The following is a 22,566-nucleotide window of genomic DNA, read 5'->3' on the forward strand; positions in this document are numbered from 1 at the left end:
AAAAACAAATGGCTCATAATAGGACAAATGCAAAAAATTCTTGTATCCTCCACTTTGTTGTTGCCTAGGTAGCCACCTATGCCACCTAGTCTTGGAAAGTTTGTTTGATTGCTGCCTAGCTCATTGCATTTTGCTGCTTGCTATTCTAGAGGTCCTCAATTTGCTGCCACATCATTGTCACTACTATAGAGTGTGTTTGCTCCTAGGCTATATCATTTTCATTATTTGCTGCAATGTGGAGCTGCTAGAGGGCTAGTAATCCTTGCATTTTGCTGCTTGGAATCACCTCTTGACATCTTGTTGCCTAGAGGACTGCGTTTTTACTCCCTCCCTTGTTGTACATGAAATCATCATTACCAGTGGACAATTGTTGTTTGTTTTGGGATCCGTCTAGAGTAAGACACATACACTTGAGGTTGTTCTCAACAAGACACATACACTTGGGGGTTGTTCTCAACATCTTCGATACCGCTCTTAGTTCACTTTATGCTCGGTCCTTGAGACACAAAAGTTTGTGGCCCATATTGTATCATTTACTTACCCACATTCACTCATCTTTAGTGAACATTCTATAGACTATATGATCATATCCTTTTAACAAGTTCTTGTCATCGCTTCACACACACATCACACATTCATCTATTTTTTTAATACACCACACTAGGGGTATTTATCCTATAGGCATGTATCCCATAGTTTACTTGTTATCCTTTAGGGTGGTGGGCATGCACCGGTGGTGAGGGTAAATCCTCCAAACCAATCATCAATCGTCTATTGAAACCTACATGCAAGGGTGTCCATCGTTGGCATATCAAGCCCCTAACATCACTCAAGTGGTTGCAAAAATTGTAGAAATGTCCATGTCTAGTGGGCCATCCACCTTCTTTTATGCTTTACCACTAGTTATACGTCATTTGTCACGATTCACCATGTCAAGTTCCTTGGTGCTACATATAGTACTAGGCCAACTACTTGCCTACCTAATGTTGCCTACACATTTGACACCTCACTCTTCTTTGCATTCTTTTGCTACAACCAAGAATGTGTTTAATGATAAGACTTGCTTCAACAAGTCAAACATCACAACATGGTCTAACCTAATGCGGCACATTTTGGATGCAGGATCTAAGGCACCTATTTAGGACTTGGAACCCCAACTTGGCTCGCTTTGGTCCTCTTATGAGGTTGTTTGCTCTTGGAAAAGTAGAAATGTTGTTGCCGTAGTTGAACTCATTTAACTTTTATTTAAATTTCACTCACAATTACAAGATTCTGATATTGCACATGATTCTTGGGCCCATTTGATTGAGTGCTATGCAGCTCATAATAGGCCATGACTTATCAACCTTGACCATGAGCTTCAGGAGTTCAAGTTTCTGAATAGGGCAACTTCAAGGAAAAAATGACTAAATATGGGCGATTGATCGCTTGTTGAGTTTGCTACTATTGGACCTCCCAAGTTTGATAATAGCCAAGTCACTTTGGAGTTTGTTTCTCAAGAAGTTGTCTCTAAAGTATTGAGATTCATGCAACAAATTATTTCATAGTCTAAATTGTCTACATCCTATGAATTGGCATGTTAAATATCGCGTTCTACATGAATTTATCAAATTCATAAGAAATCCCCTTTGCCATCTTCAAAGGCAGGACTTCTCCCTAAGAGGGGAAACAAGAGAAAGATGATAACGATAACAAAAATTAGAAGACTAGCGAAGAGGAGTAATGCCCGTTCGGGGGTGAAACTGGGTTGGGAGAGTGTACCCAAGAAGAATAGATATTACTAGCATTGTCAAAGACTGGGTGTTTTGATAACCTGTGTTGATCTAAGGCCAGAGGCACCTAGGCTCGAACCCTCCATGCTCAGACCTTCAGCCCACCTACCACGAGTGAGCTCCTTAGTCGAGGCAAAGTAGTGGCAGCTCAATCCGGATGGGCAACGAGGTCCATGGAGACCCCACGGTCATGTTGCCATTAGGCAACCAGCTCAGTTTGTGCCCTTCTCAACACTAGAGGGGAAATATTTCTTGATTTAAGTACTCTTCATTATCTTTTCTCTCATCTCAAAGCATCCCTACAGCGAGCGATTTCCATGAACCCCGTGCGTATTATCTCGTGTGACACTGGATGGATGATAGAGTGTATGTGTATATACATGTCACATAGATGATCAGACATATGCAAGGCAATAAAGAGTGGTGCCTCAAAGCCCGAGTGGCTAGATGCAGAGTATTGGTAGAGACTCAAGGAGGAGGCCACAGATTCTCCAGGATGATGGCGGCAACAACACAAGGTAGTGAGTTTGGTCCATATCTATGAGATGACTCCTTACTGGTCATCTTTGTAGAGGCCCACCCTGCTCTTCCATGTGGCCATCAGGCCATGTGGATTGTGGACAATGGAGCCATACATCATGCGTCCCCCCTTGGATATCTTCATCTCATGTGAGCTGGTAGTGGGGAGCGTCCAGTGCGGAAATAAATCCTCGCCAAGATTTAAGGCATTTGGGTAGTTAATTGAATAATGACCAAGACCCGAATCTCGCGACGATGGACAATGTATAATTTGCACCCCAAATCTACTTTCTGTCTTCGGTAAAGCTGTATTCTTCACTAAGGCTGCAGTTGTATTTTGCACTAAGGCTACAGTTGAGATCTTAGATGATGCGATTGGTCTAGTGATAGCTTAAGGTGAGGTATAGCCTAATTGCCTCTATCAAAGTCACAATTTCTTCCATAGTTGAGAGAGACTTTGAGTTTCATCATGTTCATGTCCTTAGCTATGATTCTCTTTTTGAGTTATTGAGGCATCCTAGAAACCCCATCTTTGTAGTATTCAACTCATAGAGCCTAGTGGATACACCTGTTGATTCTCCCAATCTAAGTTTGGAATTATCTATAGCATGACGCATCTATCAATGAATCATAGTGTGATTTTTTGATTGCGGATGACTACTCTTGATATATGTGGGTGTGCTTTCTCAAAGAGAAATATGAGGCTTTCACCTACTTTGTTGCATGGGCTAGGGTAGTGATAATTTAGATAGTTGTTTAAATAGGGTAACAAGCAGTGATAATGGTGGCAAGTTTATCTCCTATGAATACTCTTAAGTTTTAACACGGGCATGGTATTTAGCATTAACCATCTCCACATACTCCCCTTCCCAAAACGAAGTGCTCGAGCATGGGAACTAGACTGTGATATACATTGCATGCTTCATATTGTTTGAAAATGAGCTTTCTAATTGCCTTTGGTCAGAAGTGGTTCGTACTTTTATATACCTTTTGAATTGGTACCCAATCGTGGCAACCCATAGAAAGCTCCCCCTCAAGGCATTTCATGTTAAGAAACCACTTCTTGGGTTCACACATGTCATTTAGGGTTTCACACTAACGGTGGCCCCCAAAAGGGTTAGTGTCCACATTCTGGCCACTTTCTCAGTGGGCTCTTAGACAGCTTATGCCCATAAATAGACAGCCACTTCATTCATTTTTCTCTCTTTAGTCATTCTTGACCACCTTCTTTTGTTACCACCACCACTTCCCTTCTCTCACCAGTCCCTTCCACTGCCCTCACACCCCTTTAGGAGGACATTGCAGTTTGTGGCTCATCCCTTTCTCTTCTACTTTAGGAGCCCTGTTCTCACATCATGCTTTGCGTCGATACCCTTTTCCATTATTTCTCCACCTTCACATGTATTTTTTAGTGTCGAGATTTTCTCTTTGCTTATCGTCATCATCTCCAGCTTCATGTCAGTATCCTATCCTCTGGTGAGAGTCTCCATCACTAAGCGTCAAGTCATTTTATCACTTGCATTTTTTAGTGTGGAGATCTTCTCCTTGCTTAGTGTCATCATCTCCAGCTTGATGCCAGTATCCTACCCTCTGGTGAGAGTCGCTCCCACCTTGCGTTTGATAGCTCCAACACTTTGGGATTTGTCTTTTGTTGCCCATGTCATTCCCAACATCAAAGGAATGAGGTTCGCTCCCTCAATAGCTAGTGATCATCTTCCACATTTCCGACAACATCAGAGTCCCTCGACAACTGTCGTTCACTTTTGAGTGATTACTTCGATAGCCCATTGCAAGGAGGATTGGGTTTCACTCCCTTCACTATGTAGATTTACCACAGATGCTGCTGCTTGATTCAGATAGGGCAATGCAGTTATCTTTTGAGCTTTAGCTCCGTTGTATCAACTTTTTTTCTCATAGCATGAACCAGTGCATCATCACTGTGTTACTCCTTGCAAACCTCACTATCTCTCTACACTGTCGCTTATTTTGACATGATATTAGAGCATACCGGTTATTTTTGCCATGATATTAAAGTGCAGGAGCTCAGAGAGCTAAATATCCTATTCATTAGAGAAGGCACAGACAAGTTGTGGGTTCAGTATCATCTACTGATTTCTCCCTTCATTTCCGTTACATCAACAAGAGATAAAGATACCTTTCTCTTCCTCTCCCATCCACCTTTCCTTTTTATAGGTTAACACTTCAGTGTTATGACTTCTCCACAGGCAGATGGACAGACCATTGGGTGCTCCTCTTCTAGCATCACCGGAATCTCCATTGACGCTTGTTGCCATGGATCTTTGCTCCCTACCTTGGCAGAGTATATAAGTCCCCTTAGGCACTCGTTGTGCCACCTCTCCCTTTTGGGCCACAGAGTTTATTCTGTACGGCTTTCAAAATTTTATGCTCAAGGCAATTAGATGCATCCGATGTGCATTAAGCCCTTCCGAGTCGTCGGAGGATCAACTGGTATCACGGTCTCCTTGCGACCCCCGCAATGTGCTATGGAGGTTGCTTCTCCTTCTTCTAGGGTTTCAAGAATGCCACCTGGACAACCCATAGTTTTGCAGTCCGCTCCATCGAGAGACAATGATTGTTGGATACCATTTTCTTGACAGTCCGTCCCTTCGAGAGATAGTGATTGTTAGACACCTTCTATTACTTTGGCTCCATAGTCTGCTCCATTGAGTGACAACAATTGTTGCCAGCCTGAGCCTCACCTTTTCCAACCCTCCACTACTCAGGTTCGAGAGGCCACCTCTAGGCGTTTGACCTCCCAAATACCTTCTTTGGCATAACCTGCTGCACTTCCTTTGTCATTAGATGATTCAAGTCCGTGATTCATGAGTTTTTAGATTCCCTCTCTCGTAGAGGGGGATTCAGAGGGGGGATATACTCTTATACTCTCTTTGCCCTTCGAGGGCTTCTACTATTTCGGCTTCAAAGATTCCCTTGCGTCTCCATCCTTTGGGGAGGCACCTTCTCATCCTGAAGTTCGTCACCCTCCATTTACTCTTTTGGGCTGGTTGTCCTTGAGCAGTCATTTCTCCTCATGATACCTAGGATCTTTAGAGACCGCCTAGATCAGGGCCCAGCCACAACTTAATGATGAGGCCTTCAAATTTCTTCGAGCATAGAGTTATGGAGTTAGTGACTTCTCTCCCAAGGTGAAGTCAGGTTCTACAATTCATCCCATCTACTGCTCCTTACTGTAGGTTACCTTTTAGGTGGCAATCTTCGATCTCCGGGATCCTCTTCTTTTTCATTGTATCTCTCTTCGCTCCTCTTTCTTCATCCCTTTTTGGGCCTGAGAGGGGGTGCTAAGAAATCACTTCTTTAGTTCACATACTTTATTTAGGGTTTTGCACTAGCAGCCCCAAAAAGGGTTGGTGTCCACATTTTGGCTACTTTTTCAGTGGGTGCCCACATAGTGGTGCGCCACCCTAGACAGCTTATGCCTTTAAATAGGTAGTCACTTTATTCATTTTTCTCTCTTTAGTCATTTTTGGCCACCTTCTTTGGTTATCACCACCACTTGCCTTCTCTCATCAACCCCTTCCATTGCCCTCACACCCCTTTAGGAGGACATTGCTGTTCATGGCTCATAGTTGCCTTTACCCTTTCTCTTTTGCTTCAGGCACCTTGTTCCAGCATCACGCTTTGTGTTTGGAGCATCTTCCACTTGGCATCACCATCATTTGCTTGGTATTAGCACCCTTTTCCAATCAAGCTCCACCTTCATTTGTGTTTTTAAGAGTGGAGATCTTCTCCTTGCCTAACATCATCATCTCCAGCTTGACGTTAGCATCCTAGCTTGTGGTGACAGTCTCCATCTCCGAGCATAAGTGATTTCATCACTCGTCTATCACAAGGGTTGTTGGGACCTGCGTTTTTGCAGCCTAGCTCCTCCATTATTTGGCATCACTTGTTTGTCACAGAGGCTGTTGGGACTTGTGTTTTTGCAGCCCCTGGCCCATCCTCCATCATCTCCCATCATCATTGTCCATGTGGCATTAGTATTTGGGTTGCTCTCCCTGCATTTGATAGCTCCGACACTCTGGGATTTGCGTTTTGTTGCCCAGGTCATTCCCTATCATTAGAGGATTGCGGTTTGCCCTTGCTATAGCTAGTGATCATCTTTCATATCTTCGACAGTTCAAAGGATTGTGGTTCGCTCCTTGGATAGCTATCCTTCACCTTCCAGTGATTGCTTTGATAGCCCATTGCCCAAAGGACTGCGTTTTGCTTCCTTCATTGTGTAGATTTCCCACAAGTGTTGCCGCTTGATTCAGATAGGACAATGCAGTTATCTTTTGAGCTTCAGTTATGTTGTATAAGCTTTTCTTCTCATAGCATGATTCAGTGCATCATCACTGTGTTCTTCTCGTGTTCTTGAGTTTCTCTTCTCTCTTAGTGGTTGCAGTACACACTTTGTGTTACTACCTGCAAACCCTACTCTCTCTGTGCATTGTCGCTTATTTTGACAAGGTTTCAGAGAATACCTCTTATTTTTGACATTTCATAGTACTTGTCCATCGGTTTTCCACCTCTATGTCTAAGATGTCCCGAGTTAATGCATACATCAGATGACAAGATAGGAAAGCTTGCATGCCAATTGGAGCTACTGATTTTTGTGGGCTATTCTTCCGAATCGGGTATGCCATGGTGGGTACATTTTCTTGGTCTTGAACTCCCATTTCTTAGTCTAGCCAAAAACAAGAGACTAAAGCTGCATCTTCAGCTGAGGCTGGATATCGGGCATGGTAAGATGGTACCATAGAAGCGATCTACTTGAGAGCTTGTTGGCAGAGTTGCAGTTTCCATGCGAGGCTCCTACAATGCTACATTGTGAGAATCAAAGTGCCATCACACTAGTTGGCTACCCCATCTTTAGCAACAAGATCAAGTATGTTGGAGATTTCACTATAGAGGATGTGGAACAAGGCAACATTTGCCTTAAGCTCGTGCTTTCATATGCAATCATGCCGACATTCTGAACAAATCTGGTCAACCAACCAATATCGAGCACCTTTCACATCGGATTCGTTTTGGGTCCGCCCTCCCCTTTGACAGCAAGATGATGGGGAGAGGGGGCCCACCTTCTGGCGGTGAGAGGCGACGGCTCATTCCCTTGGTGCTTTCAAGAATTTGATCCTTGTAGTTATGTAATCGTGTATTTGCATCGTTTTTTGTTTCCATCTTGATGATCATACTTGTAGAATGGTGCTTGGACAAGTTTTTTGTTTTCATCTTGATAATCATACTTGTAAAAGGGTGCTTGGACAAGTGAACTTTTTCAATTTGGGGGCACAATCGAGTGGCATTTCTCACTCTCTCTCCATCTTGGATCCTGTTTGGGCATTAGAGGGGGTTTGGAGCCACCAAAATCAAGGCCTAATTTTTACTCCTTAAACAGGCTCCAAAACCACTACAAATTATTAATGGCTTTATTCTTGAATTGTAGGGCAAATGCCCAAAGATCCTCTATGAACAGAATATATTGTGGGCTTCCCATTCATCCTGAACATTTTCAGCCATCAATCTCACTCCATCTGCTGCACAGGCCCCTGAGGGTGCAGTCACCATCACTTGGAGGAGCCACCTGTGACCTTGCACTTTGGAGGAGCTGCCTGGACTATAAGGAATGGATGTGGGATGGAAATAAGCTACCATCTCTGCAATCCTCAAGGCCAGTTGTGACTATGTGCTAAGGAGATCTGATTAGAGGGTATAAATTGATGTGTTTAGTGTTGCTTGCCTTGTTAAGCTTCATACATTTGTTACTGACAATGGCACACTACACACATGTAAACCTTAGGTATAGGTGGTTCCAGATTCTAGACGAGAATGGTGGGAAATTCTAGGTGTCATTATTCATTCACTCTTCAAAGTCAGCTGACATTGATGACTTCTGTTTCTTATATAATTGAAACTACAGAATGTGGCTGATTAACTTGTTAATTTCATCTCTTTCTGTGTATGTGTGTCACACAGTGTTAATCTTGTATGGTACTAGTAATGACATTGTTTTGCTGACATGAATTCTACTTGTTTCACCTGCAGATCCGTACAGTGCTAGACATAGGGTGCAATTTAGGGTCTCATGTGACTCATCTTCTTTCTTTGGAATCTCTGACATTATGTGTAGCCCCATATGAAGATGTCAATAGCAGAGTTCAGGTTGCTCTTGAGAGGGGATTTCCAGCTATGATTGGATCCCTCATTACAAGGCAGCTACCATATTCAAGCTCATCTTTTAACATGATTCATTGTGCAGACTGTGGAATTGATTGGAGCCGGAAAGGTATTTGAAGGTTGATCATACTTTTTCTTTATAAACCATTGCAATTTTCTTTTCTGAACTATCTAGGTTATTGATTATGTGTTTGATAAAAACAGATGGCCTGCTACTTATGGAAGTTGATAGGCTACTTGGTCCAAATGGCTACTTTGTTTGGGTGCCTTCGATGAAGGTGGAACAGCATGCAATTGAACGCATTGCTGAAATAGCCAAGCTAATGTGTTGGGAATCCTTCTCTCAGCAAGATCATACTTTCATATGGAAGAAGCCAGTTGGTCGTGCTTGCCATATCTCAAGGTTAGCTAACATTTGAGGGAGTTCATACCTAGATGTCAGTGGCAGATTTATGATGTGGTAGAATCTCACCATTAGCTAATTTGTTGATTAAAAAGAGTCAGCATACACATCATATGTTGTTGATCAATGTTGGTTGGTTTTCACTTAATTGTCCTTGTGGCATGATTGCTTTCGAGTCTATGTTCAGTAGAGCATTTCCAAATCATATTAAGGAGATGTTTGTTTGTTTGTTTTTGAAGACTGATTTGGAAGTCTGACATTTTTGACAACCTCTGGCTTGAAATTTTGTAACCATGCTCATTTATATGAGATGTCCAGTGTTCAATGCTATTGGCTGCAAAAGTTAGTGCTAATGCACAAATAATTCCGCTGACTTCCCCTGCTATATGATGGCAGAGAAGCAAATATTTCCTTGGCTGCTTGTGATGATGAAGATACAATCGCTCCTGTCTATCAAACTCTTCGTCGCTGCCTTGCTACCACAGATGGGGTAATAGTGTCAGCTGGCACTATTCCAAAGCTGCAGCTTCAACCATCATTGCCTTTTGGTAAGATTTGCTGTTTAATTCTGCAATAGATTAGGCTTTTTAGGCATGCATAGTAGATATGTATTCCAGTGCACCTTACATATTTATGACATGGATTTGCAACACAACTTACACCATTCACAGATGTCTTAGGCTATACAATAGTAGACACAGTAAAGGTATTTATACATACAAAACTTGATTCTTGGAAACATCCAGTTTGATTCCCTAAATTCCACCTGCAAATATTGAACAGCTTGAGTGAGAAACTGGGCTACCTTTATACAGTTGGCACCAGAGAACAAATTCTAGGACTGCTTTTTTGTTGAAGCACATAGAACCTAGAACTAGCGTGATAATAAATCACTGACCAATTATTGAATCACAAACATAACAATCAGAGGTGGTGTTCTCTTCTACCAAATGTGCTTCATCTAGGCTCTCCAAATCAAAGTTCAAAAAAAAAAGTTTCATATTCATAAAATGAACATATCTGGGCTGTTTGGTAAGTTTAAGCATTGGGTTTATTAGATTTTTATGAAGGGAAGTGAAAGAATGCTAGCAATCTAGCTACTCCCTTTGCAATTTGGTACCTAAAGGCTAAGCTGGACCCTTGACTTGCCCACCTTGATCACATTTGTCAATGGAAGGCCCATAATGCTACAAGTGTCGAGTTGATGCACGGGTTACTACTTGAGCGTACCACTATTGCATGCATCTCATTGAGTAGAGCACCAATGAGCACGTTGCTCACTTCAAATCCTGAAGAGTCTCCGCTCAAGGCTCGTTACTGTCATTCCTCTTTATACTCCTTCATTGGCTCCCTTGTGGGTGGCTGTGCACAACCTCATGGGGTTAAAGGGGTCCAACTTTACTTGGTGGTCCTCTTGGCTCTCAATTTTAAATATAAGAGGGCTTATAGTAAAGAAAGTGCATTAACATCAAACCTTTCATAAAGCTCATTAAACAGCCCCAAAACTCAAATGCTCAAGAGTGCTTCAAGTATACCATAAGCATATCTAAAAACTTTAGTTGGTTCCACTTCTTTAAATAGAGAGTTGAGCCACTTGCATCGCAATCAAATGAGCCTTTGGTTGTTGCTATTCTCCGTTGTCATCTCCTTGATTCTCCACGATTGCTTCAACACATGCTCAACACTTTCTCATTGCTGCCATCATCATTCATGATTGGTTGATTGCTGTGTTTTCTGTCTGAGTAGGCCAATTTGTGTCACACTCAAGTGAATTCTCAGCTTCCATGATTGCTTTACCACCTACTTGGCACTATTTGGGTGCTACCATCATCATTCACGAATGGTTGACTGTTGTGCTTGCCATTCGAGCAGGCCAATTTTCTAATGCTTAGCTCTTGGTAGACATCTTTGGTTGTGTTTGCATCATCTTGGTGCTGCCTTGCCTACTAGTCACTCGTTTTGCCCGTCACCATCACCATAGTAGGCTATGTTAACTCCTTCCAGCCCCTCCTCCTCATCACCTAGTTGCTGGATTGTGTTTGGAGGCTGTAGATCAGGCCACCTTGACTACCACACCATCATCCATGTTTCTAGCTTTTGCATATTGAGTTTTCTCTTGCACTCGAATGGGTGGTTTTGGACCTTGGGATATGTGGTGATGTGCCAAAGGATATCATTGATGAGATGCAGCCAAAAGTTGAGCAACTTGATGAGATCTTGGCTCCTGAATAGATATTGGCACATAAGAAAAGGAGAGTCAATGGTAAAGTTTTTGTTGCTATTTGGTGAAGGTTCAAAACTATGCACTGAAGTTGAAATCAGAGGCTTTCTCCAACTTTAAGGACTGGTTGCTCTTTGAGGAGAATTGATTGGGGCAGAAGCTGAAGACCTTATGATTGGATAAGGGCGGAGAATTTGTTTCTAATGAGTTTACTCGGTTTTGTGCAGATCGTGGTATTGCGAATACCAACACCTCTCAAGAGAATGGCATCTTGGAGCAGAATAATCGCAGTGTGATCAAGATGGCCCGTACCATGATGGAGCATCATCAGACACCTCAGTGTCTATGGGCTGAGGTTGTAGCTACTGTAGTTCACACCTTAATCATTCCCCTACTTCTGCTATTGTTGGTATGACTCCTTATGAGGCGTACTTTGGGTCAAAGCCCGATGTTTCTTATTTTAGGGTTTTTGGGTGTCATGCTTATATTCACATCCTGAAGACACAATGTGACAAATTTGAAGCAGCTTCTAGGAGACATGTTTTTGTAGGCTATAGCTCGCAGTCCCATGGCTACTGATTGTTTGATCCTGTTAAGCGGGATGTCTACATGAGGCGTGACGTTCAGTTCATGGAGGCTCCAGCCCCACAGGGGGGTGAGGACCACCCTGTTCTTGGAGATCCTGGTGATAGTTGGGCCCTAGTGACTATTCCTCTCGAGCTTGTGTCTCTTGAGGACTCTTCTTTGGATAAAGAGCCTAGTTTCCAGCCACCGGATTCATCGATTGGTCCTCCGTTGTCGGTGGACCTTTCAGAAACATCATTAGATGGAGAGTGCCGAGGCGAGATCTGGCCTCCTCCTCATTGGGCTCGTGACACGCTTTGAGATTCAGGGATTGAGAGGTTCCCTAAGGAGTGGCAACTGCAAGATGGACCGCGGAGGTCACGGAGACATTAGGCACATTCTATGGAGCTTGTTTGCTCTAACTACTATTTAATGTCCTGTGTTATACAGAATAGAGAGCCTACCTCCGTGAAGGAGGCTTTACAGTTTGATCATTGGCGGAAAGCGATGGAAGCCGAGTTGGAGGCTATTGAGTGGAATGGCACTTCGTACCTTGTGCCTCATCCCTCTCATAAGTAGGTGATTGGTGCCAAATGGGTCTTCAAGACCAAGTACCATAGTGATGGTTCTTTGGACAAGCACAAGGCTTGCCTTGTTGCTAAAGGTTTTACTCAGCACCCAGGTGTTGATTTCTATGATACTTTGCCCCTATTGCTTGTATGGCGACTATTCGTGCTGTTCTTGCCTTGGTCGATCATAGGAGATGGCTTGTCTTTCAGTTGGATGTGAAGTCGGCCTTCTTGAATGTTGATTTGAAGGAGATCTATGTAGAGCAGCCTCCTGGATTTGGTTCCTTAGATGGGAAGGTTTACCATTTGAAGAAGGCCTTGTATGGCGTGAAGTAGGCTTTGCGTGCTTGGAATGAGAAGATTGACTCCTTTCTCCAAGCAAAGTTGGGATATTGGTACTCTAGGGCCGATTTGCAACTTTATGTGCACACTTCCGAGGGTGGTCGTGTGTTGTTTGTTTTGTATGTTGATGACTTGATTGTTATAGGTGACCATGCCTAGAATGTTGAAGAGACAAAGGCAACCTTACATCAGAAGTTCGAGATAACGGATTTAGGACTTCTCCATTTTTTTTGGACCACGAGATTTATCAGACTCAGAGGGGGATTTTTATCTCTCAGCAGAGATATGTACAAGAGCTCTTGGTGACTTTTGAGATGGGGGATTGTCGGTCAATTTCTACTCGTATGGATCCGAACTGGAAGGCCACTTCACACTCAGATTCTCCTTTGGCGGATGCTAGCTGTTACCGTCGGCTAATTGGATCATTGATTTGGCTCCTCAACACACGGGTCGATCTATGTTTTGGTGTAGGTCTCTTGGTTGGGTTCATGAGTGCACCTCAGCAGGTGCATTGGCAAGTTGCTCAGAGGATACTACAGTTTCTGAGGGGGACCTCCGACCTCAGGATTTCCTATCTAGCAGGTACAAGTGCTTCCGATCTTGTTCTTGCAGGTTGGAGTGATTCGGATTGGGCTGGCGATGTGATCGAAAGGCGGTCTATTACAGGTCATTATTTTACCTTGGGTGTTGGTGCTATCTCTTGGAGTAGCAAGAAGCAGCTCATGGTAGCCCTATCTTTGACTAAGGCAGAGTATGGGGCCGCGTCTTCTACCACATGTGAGACTGTGTGGCTTCGGTGATTGTTGGAGGAGCTTGGTTGCCCCTAGACTTGTCCTACTATTTTGCGGTGCGACAATGAGAGTTGCATTGCCTTGGGACGGAATCCCGTATTTCATGCCCGGACAAAGCACATCGAGATCCAGTACCACTTCATCAGGGAGAAGCTTCTGGATGAGACCATGGATGTGGAATACTGTAAGACGGAGGACAATCTTGCTGACTTGTTTACCAAGGTGCTTCCCTAGGCTTTACTTCAACAGCACTCGAGATCCCTTAGTCTTCTGCCGTGTCTAGGATCAGAGAGGGGGTGTTAGAGCTGGACATTTCCTGGATTGGCAAGGGAAGCAGGAGCAGCTTGTGCATCAGGCGAGAGGGGCATGTTGTGTGCCACGTGGCAGGTTGGCAGTCGAACAACAGTTGGAAAGTGTCCAGTGGGACAGCTGCTGTTCAGCCGGCTGCATTAATTGCAGCCGACCTGCATATTCTGGCCATTATTTTCAGCCTATAAATAGGCTTTTTATTCAGCAGCCTTGGTTAGTTGTCTCTCACAGGTTTCAGGCTGCAGATTGTGGAGATTGCTCTTGGGGCTGACGGAGACTGAGATTTTCAAGGTGGAGACATACACAGATATCTCTCTGCACCCATGTATAATTCTGCATCCTTATACAGCATTCTTCATTGCAGATTTTCTGCGTTTCACTGTCTCTTTCTCTCTCTTTCTTCTCTCTCTGTTCACTCTTTGTCTCGATCATTCGCTTCTGCATTGCTTCACTCTAACAGCAGATGCCATTGCATGCAACAAACATAGCCTGTTGATGATGGATGTTGACAGCATGCTGATGATGTGGTAGATTCGTAGCAAATGCAGCTTCTTCTCGGGTCACTAGGTGGCTTGCAACAACAAAAATCAGATTGCTAGGTTGAGGTTGTAGTTGACAAGGGTTGGACAGCCGATGATGAGGGAAACATAGGTGGGCAGCAACCTCCACAAGGGCTGGACAGCCAATGATGAGGAAAACATAGGTGGGCTGCAACCTCTAGACAAGGTGATAGGTTGGGTGGCAGCTCCTGATGGTGTGGATAGCAGCAAATTGTTGGGTATGGGGCTCACTTTTGTAGCTAGTAGGCTATGGAGGGTGAAGCTCCATGATGAGAGAGAGAGAGAGAGAGAGAGAGAGAGAGAGAGAGAGAGAGAGAGCAAGTACAAAACAAAGCTGAATAGATTGATGTGATAGATGTAGATTAAAGTACAAGTGATAGGGCCTGAATATATTGGTCGAGATACCCACTTATATCTTTGATCCTTATTGAATGCTAAGTGGTGTAAAAGGTGTTCACATCTAGACACACTTTTACACACAATAATGTGCGTTCACAAACGAGGGGATTAAAAAAAAAAGTCTAACAAACCTCCCTTTGAGTCATGGGTGATTGAACCTGTGACACGAAAGATATGAAAAAGGAAAAGGGAAGGTCTTATCTTGAAGAGGTAGTATCTAATCCCGTATAATGATCCTAGAAAGCAGATACATAAGTGAGAGAGGTGCAACGCGAGGATGATAATGACATGGTCTACCAAGGAGCTTCGGGACCCGAAGTAAGATATGGTTCAGAGGTGCATGTGCATGGCTCAGAGGTTGATTAAAAGCCAGTGTGGCTTAGAGGCATTGGGCACATGACCAGGGGCCAAATGCATGGGTATAACTTTCGGGATCAACTTAGAGGTCTTGTGGTAAGTGGTTACAACCTGTCTTGAAATACTTAGCACATGCATTGACATGGTCAGTGTCTAATTCCACAACACTTTATTTATTTATTGGTGATCTAATTCAAAACACATATTGATAGGGTTCAACATTGTCAAGAGACAATGATTGAACAAATACATTAAGGGCTTTGTCAGAAGTGGTAGGTGGCTCATCAAGGCCACTATCTAATAAGGTATTAGTGTTGAGCTAAAACACACTTTATAATTGATTAGCATTTTTAAACATTCATGCTTAATTGATGAGAAACACAAAATTGGTGCACGGTCTGAGAGAATTTCAATGGTTCCCCAAAACCCTAATTTTTTTGGGCATCCTTTAATATCTTTAAATAGCTAGGCTACCCACCATTCAGCCTCGTCCCTTTTGTGCATGTTCTAATTCTTGTGGTGCAGATTTCAGCCAACAGCCTTCATCCACGTGGTGGTCCCACCTTTGCTACTACTGCCACTCCTTCCTCTGTTGCTCTAGTGCTTGGTATCTTCATCCATTGTTGTCGCCCATGGTGGCCTCCCTCTTGTTGTGTTTGGTCCCATCAGTCGTCGGCAGCCATGAGGTTGCCTCCTATTGCTTGCTTTGATCCTCATCAACCAAGCGACAATAGGCAATGCGTTGGGATAAAGGCCCGGTTTAACCCCCGTGTATAGTACACGCACATTGTACATGTGAATGCTCCCTTATGTACCCTAAGTATAAGTACATTTCATTCTTTGTGTACCAACAAATTTGTTGGTAGACTCTTATCAAATCGTACTTGACTCAGCTCTCTCACTCTCTCTCTTCAGCCGTCATGCTCTCACGCTCACTCCCCCTCGAACCTCTGTCGCTTAGCAACCGAGCTTTACAACTGGTATCAGAGCGAAATTCTGCATGTTCCTCGATGCACAGCCGATTGACAATTGACAGAAGATACACAACTTACAATCGCAGGTGAATAGCTCAGGCGACAAACACGCAGCTTGTGGGGCAAGTTTCAGCGAGGACCATCGTCTGAGGTAGACAGGCTGATGACCAGCGGGACTGTTCGCGATGGGTCCAGCAGGTGCATGCGAGGGGACCAGGCAGTAGTCACCGGCAGCAACAACGGGCAATGGCACGTGGGGGGGACCAAGCAGCAGTCGACACGGAGTCGGACTGTGACGGCTAGGTCGTCGGTAGATAGGCCACATGACCCGCCTGACGGATCAACGGACCCCACATCAGGGTACGTCAAGTTTTTTTAAAAATCAAAAATTTCCCTTAAATCCTTTCAGCCCTCGCTTACCCTTGGTGGGAGTTCACGCGCTGGAGGCATAGGTCATAGATATGTGCAAATCTGGCCTGAAAAATTGGGGCTTCTCCCAGATTTGACTTTGCTTATGCTGGTCAATGATTTTGAAGTCAGAAATTACAAACATTGCGTGCGGTGACATCAATTAATTTGGGGATTTTACCAAATTAGTCTGAATTTTACTCCTTTGAGCAAAATTTCTAGACATTGGATCCCTGAATTTTGCTCAGTTGGGTCAGATTGGCTGACATTTATGCAATTTTGGACTTGAAATTTTGGGGATTTGTGCAGAATTTGGTAAATTACTGTATTTTTTACATGTGTGGTGGTTGATTCTTGTACAAATAGTAGAGATTTATTTCTGGTTGAGAAAGAACAGCAGTGTATTTTGTTGGTTCAGTTTGTGCTTCTGTAGTTTAGTGCATTTACTCTTTGTGTTTGTGATAAAATAGCTGCAACTTCTTCCAGTTTAGACATCAAGAGTTTGATGGAAATCAAATGGTTTGATGGTCATTGCTTTGACCTTTGGAAAGACCTATGCAGGTCATTTTGTTTCTAAAGGATTGTGAGGATGCTTTGCAGGAGGATAAACCCGTACTAATGTTTGATGTAGATTGGGCCATAGTAAATAAAAAGGTTGTGGCTTACATAAAGATGGGTGTCATTGATGACATCTTGATAGACATTAAGGGTTTAGATATAGGTTATGCAATATGGAAAAAGCTGAAAACTACCTATGAGATCACCACACCTGTTAATCAGGTGCATTTAATGTGCAAGTTGGTGAATATGCGACTGGATGAGTCAAAACTTACAGCTAAGCACTTGAGTGCATTTACAGGGATTCTAAATCAGCTCAAAGATGCAAATTTAGACTTTGATGATAAGTTGAGGGCGATATTTTTGATCATGACACTACTTGACTCTTGGGAGACCTTGGTGGTTTCACTTAGCAATAACCCCAATCTCTCATATGATGGTGTGAGGGGTTCTATCTTGAATGAAGAAATTAGACGTATGCCTAGTGGAGAAGGCAGCAACTCAGCTTATAATGTAAGAGGCAGGGCTGAAAAGAAAAATGCAAATGCAGGACACAGAAACAGGAGCAAGAGCAAAGGAAAGGAAAAGAGTGACATTACTTGCTATCACTGTGGTTAGAAGGGCCATAAGAAACCTGATTGCAAGTATTACAAGAAGGAACAAGAGAGAAAGAAGAATGCAGGAGATAAAAAGAAGGAAGATAAGACAAATGCATTTGAGGCAACCAAAGGCAAAGAAAAGGCCAATGTGGCCTTTAGTGTGGTCATAGAGGAGCTTTTAGATACAAAGGTTGATGTATTATGTGCAGTTGATTATGATGCCCTTGTATGTCACATGTAGGATATGCAAATTACCAAGACTGATGTGATTGATGCACTCTTGTTAGTTGATGATGGTGTCATTGAGACTTGGATTGTAGACTCTGGTGCCTCTTTCCATGTAACTCCTTGCTTGGAGTGTTTTGCTATGTTCAATGTAGGCAGTTATGGAAAGGTGTATCTTGGAAATAACCATGCTTGCAGCGTTGATGGGATTGACATTGTACACTTGTCTTTAGACAACGGTCAAGAGCTTGTGTTGAAAGATGTCAGATATGTGCCTAGCATTAAAAAGAGTTTACTATGTGTTGGTGAGCTTGACTTGCATGGCTACACCACATTGTTTGGTGGTGGTTTGTGGAAAGTGAAAAAGGGTTCCATGCTGATTGCAAAAGGAACCAAGAAGGGCACTTTGTATTGTTTGCATTGTAAAGCCTTGAATGGCAAGTTTCTAGCAGTTGCTGAAATTTGCAGCCACTTAGAGTTATGACATAAGAGATTAGGCCATATGAGCCAAAAGGACTTGAGGTCCTTCTTTAAAGAGGGTTGATGGAAAAGGCTCTAAACTTGACTTTTGTAATGAGTATTAGTTTGGAAAGCAAATAAAAAATTCCTTTTACTTTAGTGTCTCTCGTAAATTCAATGTCTTGGACTTAGTGCATTCTGATGTATGTAGTATGCCTGTGAAATCGTTGGGTGGTGCTGCATATTTTGTCTCCTTTATTGATGACTGTTTCAAGAAGATTTGGGTATACTTGCTGAAAAAGAAAAGTGAAGTGTTTGCTGTTTTTAAAACTTTTCATGCATTTGTGACTACTCAGATAGGTAGAAAGCTGAAATGCTTGAGAACTGATAATGGAGGTGAGTTCACATCAAATGAATTTAAGTCCTTTTGTGACTTGCATGGTATTAAGAGAGAGCTTATAGCCTCTTACAGCCCTTCTTCAAATGGGGTGGTTGAAAGATATAATAGGATTTTATGTGAAAGAGTGCGGTGCATGCTGTCCACTGCTAATCTCCCTTATGAATTTTGGGGACACTCAAAACCGCGGTTCACATTTGCAACCGCTCTCCAAACAGGTCCTTAATTAATAGCATCCTTGAGGTTTGGTATGGCGGCCTCATATGACCATTTACGCATATTTGATTGTGATGCTTTTGTGCATGTTAGGGATGAGGTGAGGTACAAACTTGACCCAAAATCCACCAAAGGCATTTTCATGGGCTATGGTGATGAGGATGAATTTGGCTACAGAGTGTGGTTACCTCAGTCTAAGAAAATTATTTGTAGCCGTAATGTTGTTTTTAATGAGGCAAAATTGCTGAAAGGTACTTTAGCCTCTAATGAAGATATGAAAAAGGTGAAGTTTTAGAGTTTGCAGCCACCTATTACTCCAGAAAGTGAGCCTCATGGTGTTGTACCACAAGCCGAAACTATGATCAGCTGGTTATTTTTGAGCCATATGATGATGGACAGCAAATAGGAGCACAAGGAGGTCACGGACAGCAGGATAGGCTTGTTGATTATGAAAATGCAGGTGTTGGAAATGAAAATGAAGGTGTTACAGCATGAACAATATACTGAAAATGGCTTATAGCAGCCAATAAATGCTGAATGTATTCTTCGATACCTAAAGGGTACACAAAGAAAGTGTATTTGCTATGGGCAGGGTGCACTTAGCCTGTAGGGTTATTGTGATGCAAACATGGCATGTGACTTGGACACTCGTAGGTCCACCAGCGGGTATGTCTTCACAGTTGCTGGTGGAGTCGTGTCTTGGTGCTCCAGGTTATAGAATATCGTTGCACTTAGTACCATTGAAGTTGAATACATATTAGTTACCGAAGCTTCTAAGGAAGCTATATGGTTGAGCAGACTTGTAGAGGATCTCAGAATGTCTATGGTACTGCAGTTTTGGGATGTGATAGCCAGAGTGGTGTGTATCTTGATAAGAATGCCATGTATCATTCACGCACAAAGCATATAGATTTGTGATATCACTTCATTAAATAGATTTTGGAAGATGGTCGACTCACATTGACTAAGATCAAAACACAAGACAACCTTGCAGATGTTCTCACTAAAAGTTTAAGCAAAGCTCAGTACGAGCATTGCATATGACTAGTGGGAGTTTTGGTTAGTTAGAGGTTTACATCGGACCTTTAAGTAGGAGGTTGGGATGAAGGCCCAGTTTAACCCTCGTGTATAGTACACGCACATTGTACACGTGAATGTATCCTTACATGCCCTAAGTATAAATACATTTTATTCTTTGTGTACCAACACATTTGTTGGTACACTCTCATTGAATCGTACTTGACTCAGGTCTCTCACTCTCCCTCTTCAGCCGTCACGCTCTCACGCTCACTCCTCCTCGAACTTCTATCACTCAGCAGTCGAGCTTTACAAAACAGTGCTCTTTCTCAACACCATGGAACCTTTTGGAGATTTTGTTTGGCCCTTTCTTTTACAGGTGATAGTTGGTTGTGTTCTTCTTTCTCTAGGCGGCTCCTCTATTGTTGCATGTGCAGTTCTTTGGTGTCGCCACTCTCCTTAGGCATCATCCTTGCAATCATCTCATCTTCGTGACTCTCTAGTGATTAGCGTTTTATGTTTCCTTGCCTTACGTCACTCCGACGTGTGGTCACAACACTTGGGATCCGTCTCTGGTGGATGTTACTCTTTGACACTCCATTGCTTTCCCCTTGGGCATTCAATACACCCTTACATTCATTTACAGCATTCATTCACTTCAGAGTTTCTTTTGTTTGTGTTTGTCTCTGTGTTTGAGTTTTGTGTTTTGCATTTGCATTTTGCATTTTGCATTTAGGGTTTGAGTTTTGCTTGTCATTGTTTGTCATTTGAGTCTTTGGGTTTCAGTCTTGGTTGTGCATGTTGTGTTTCCTCAGTGCAAAACCTAGCATATCTTCACAATTAACAATGGCATATTGGGTGTGTTGCTTGTCTTGTTGCTTGTTTTTCTTCTTGTAGCATTGGTCAACAATGTGGCCAACACACTTGTAGTATTGACACTTAGGCGGTTGTTTCTTGGTGTAGAAGGTAGCAAGTGCTATGTCAGCATCTTTGTTACGCCTTTTGTCATCCAAAAGGATGGCGATCATTTCTTGATATTTCATCTCTTGAGTCACCTTGAGAGCTGTCATGGTTTCATGGAATTGTGCTTCTTTCATCAAGCTATTAAGAAGTACAACTTTTTTATCGTAATCATCCAAATGGCTATTGAGAGTGGTTAATTGTTGATAAAGAAGACTTAAATGATCGAGATGTTGCTTAAGTCTTTGAAGGATTGTTTCATGGAATTGTGCTTCTTTCATCAAGCTATTAGGAAGTACAACTTTTTTATCGTAATCATCCAAATGGCTATTGAGAGTGGTTAATTGTTGATAAAGAAAACTTAAATGATTGAGATGTTGCTTAAGTCTTTGAGGATTGTAGGAAATACTAAACAATTGCATCTTCACAAATAATTTGGACTTATAATAATCTCTCTTCCAAATGTCGTTTGAAGGCCATCCCATACCTCTTTTGCCATTTTTGTAAGAACAAGGTGATGAAGAAGGTTGCTAGAGAGGCCAAGCCCGATGATGGCGAATGTGCTTTTGTTCTTCTCGAGCCATTCTTGATGAAGTTGTGCACTGTTCCGAATGTGCTTCAGCTCATCAGTGGAGACGACTCTCCATGCGCCTTCTCGCATAAGTACGAGTTGGATCTTTGTCTTCTAGATGGAGAACTTGATATCCAAGAAATTTTCAATTGTGGTGTCATATCTCGACATCTTGATGGTAGATGCCAAAGAGAGCTCAAATTGAAAAAGGGTGAAATTTTGATGAAGAAATTTGAAGAAAGTGGGCTCAAATTTGAAAAGCCCCAAATTTTATTAGGGAAAATTTTAGAATTTTTGATCATAGTTAAAAAACTCCCAAATTTTGGAAAAATTGGGTCTCAATTGGAAAAGCCCTGATTTGCATAGGAATAACCCTTAAGAATCCAATGTTGAAAGTTTAATGAAAGCTTTAGTTTTGGGTTGGTGATAATTGAGATGTGACAAGTTGATTGATGACGGGCTGGTGCTGATAAGACAAGATGTGGCAGGGTGATTACCTGGATGAAGTAGGTTGACAGATTGCGCGGGTCATGTCTGTCGGATCAGAGTGCAGAGAATATGGGTAGGACGTTGATCACATCTATCATGGTGCAGCATGCAAAGAATGTGGACAGACTGGCAGGGGTGATGTGTCATTTTCAGTAGCTCATCACAGCAGGAGGGACTGACTGATTTGGGCATGATGGAACTCTTGAATTTGGGGGCACGATGGCCAGGTCACCACCATCACCACCACCACCACCACCACCACCACCTCCTCCTCCTCCTCCTCCTCCTCCTCCTCCTCTTCTCCGCTTGGGCTGCACATAAGGTGTAAAGAGCGTGCAATTGAAGATGTGGCTGGGGCAATATGAATAGCAGGTGAGAGACGATGGCGAGCTATTGTCAAACCCGCTTTGATACCAGTGTTAGATATGGAGCTCACTTGTGTGGCCAGCAAGCTATGGAGGGTGAAGCTCCATGATGGGGGGAGAGAGAGCGAGAGAGCGCTCTTGTAAGTACACAAAAAAGCTGAATAGATTGATGTGATAGATGTAGATTGAAGTACAAGTGATGGGGCTTGAATATATAGGTTGATGTATCCACCTACACCTTTGACCCTTATTTAATGCTAAATGGTGTAAAAGGTGTGTTCACACACAAGGGGATAAATAAATATAAGTCTAACACAAGCAACTCCA

The 22,566-nt window shown here is 42.8% G+C and overlaps 1 protein-coding gene across 2 annotated transcripts in view; it reads left to right on the forward strand.

Moving 5' to 3' along the window:
- Positions 1 to 22,566, forward strand: part of LOC148012495 (putative methyltransferase PMT4) — a 42,145-nt gene that overhangs the window by 14,650 nt on the left and 4,929 nt on the right. For both annotated transcript variants that reach the window (XM_087669451.1, XM_087669450.1), the window contains exons 4-6: positions 8,355 to 8,595; positions 8,691 to 8,889; positions 9,286 to 9,437. In XM_087669451.1, coding sequence (XP_087525577.1) covers positions 8,355 to 8,595; positions 8,691 to 8,889; positions 9,286 to 9,437 — 592 coding nt within the window. The remainder of the gene's footprint in view (positions 1 to 8,354; positions 8,596 to 8,690; positions 8,890 to 9,285; positions 9,438 to 22,566) is intronic.

The sequence above is a fragment of the Lygodium microphyllum genome, chromosome 27, assembly GCF_053477565.2.
Source record: "Lygodium microphyllum isolate KBCC chromosome 27, Lygodium_microphyllum_v1.1.10, whole genome shotgun sequence".
NCBI classification, from domain to species: Eukaryota; Viridiplantae; Streptophyta; class Polypodiopsida; order Schizaeales; family Lygodiaceae; genus Lygodium; species Lygodium microphyllum.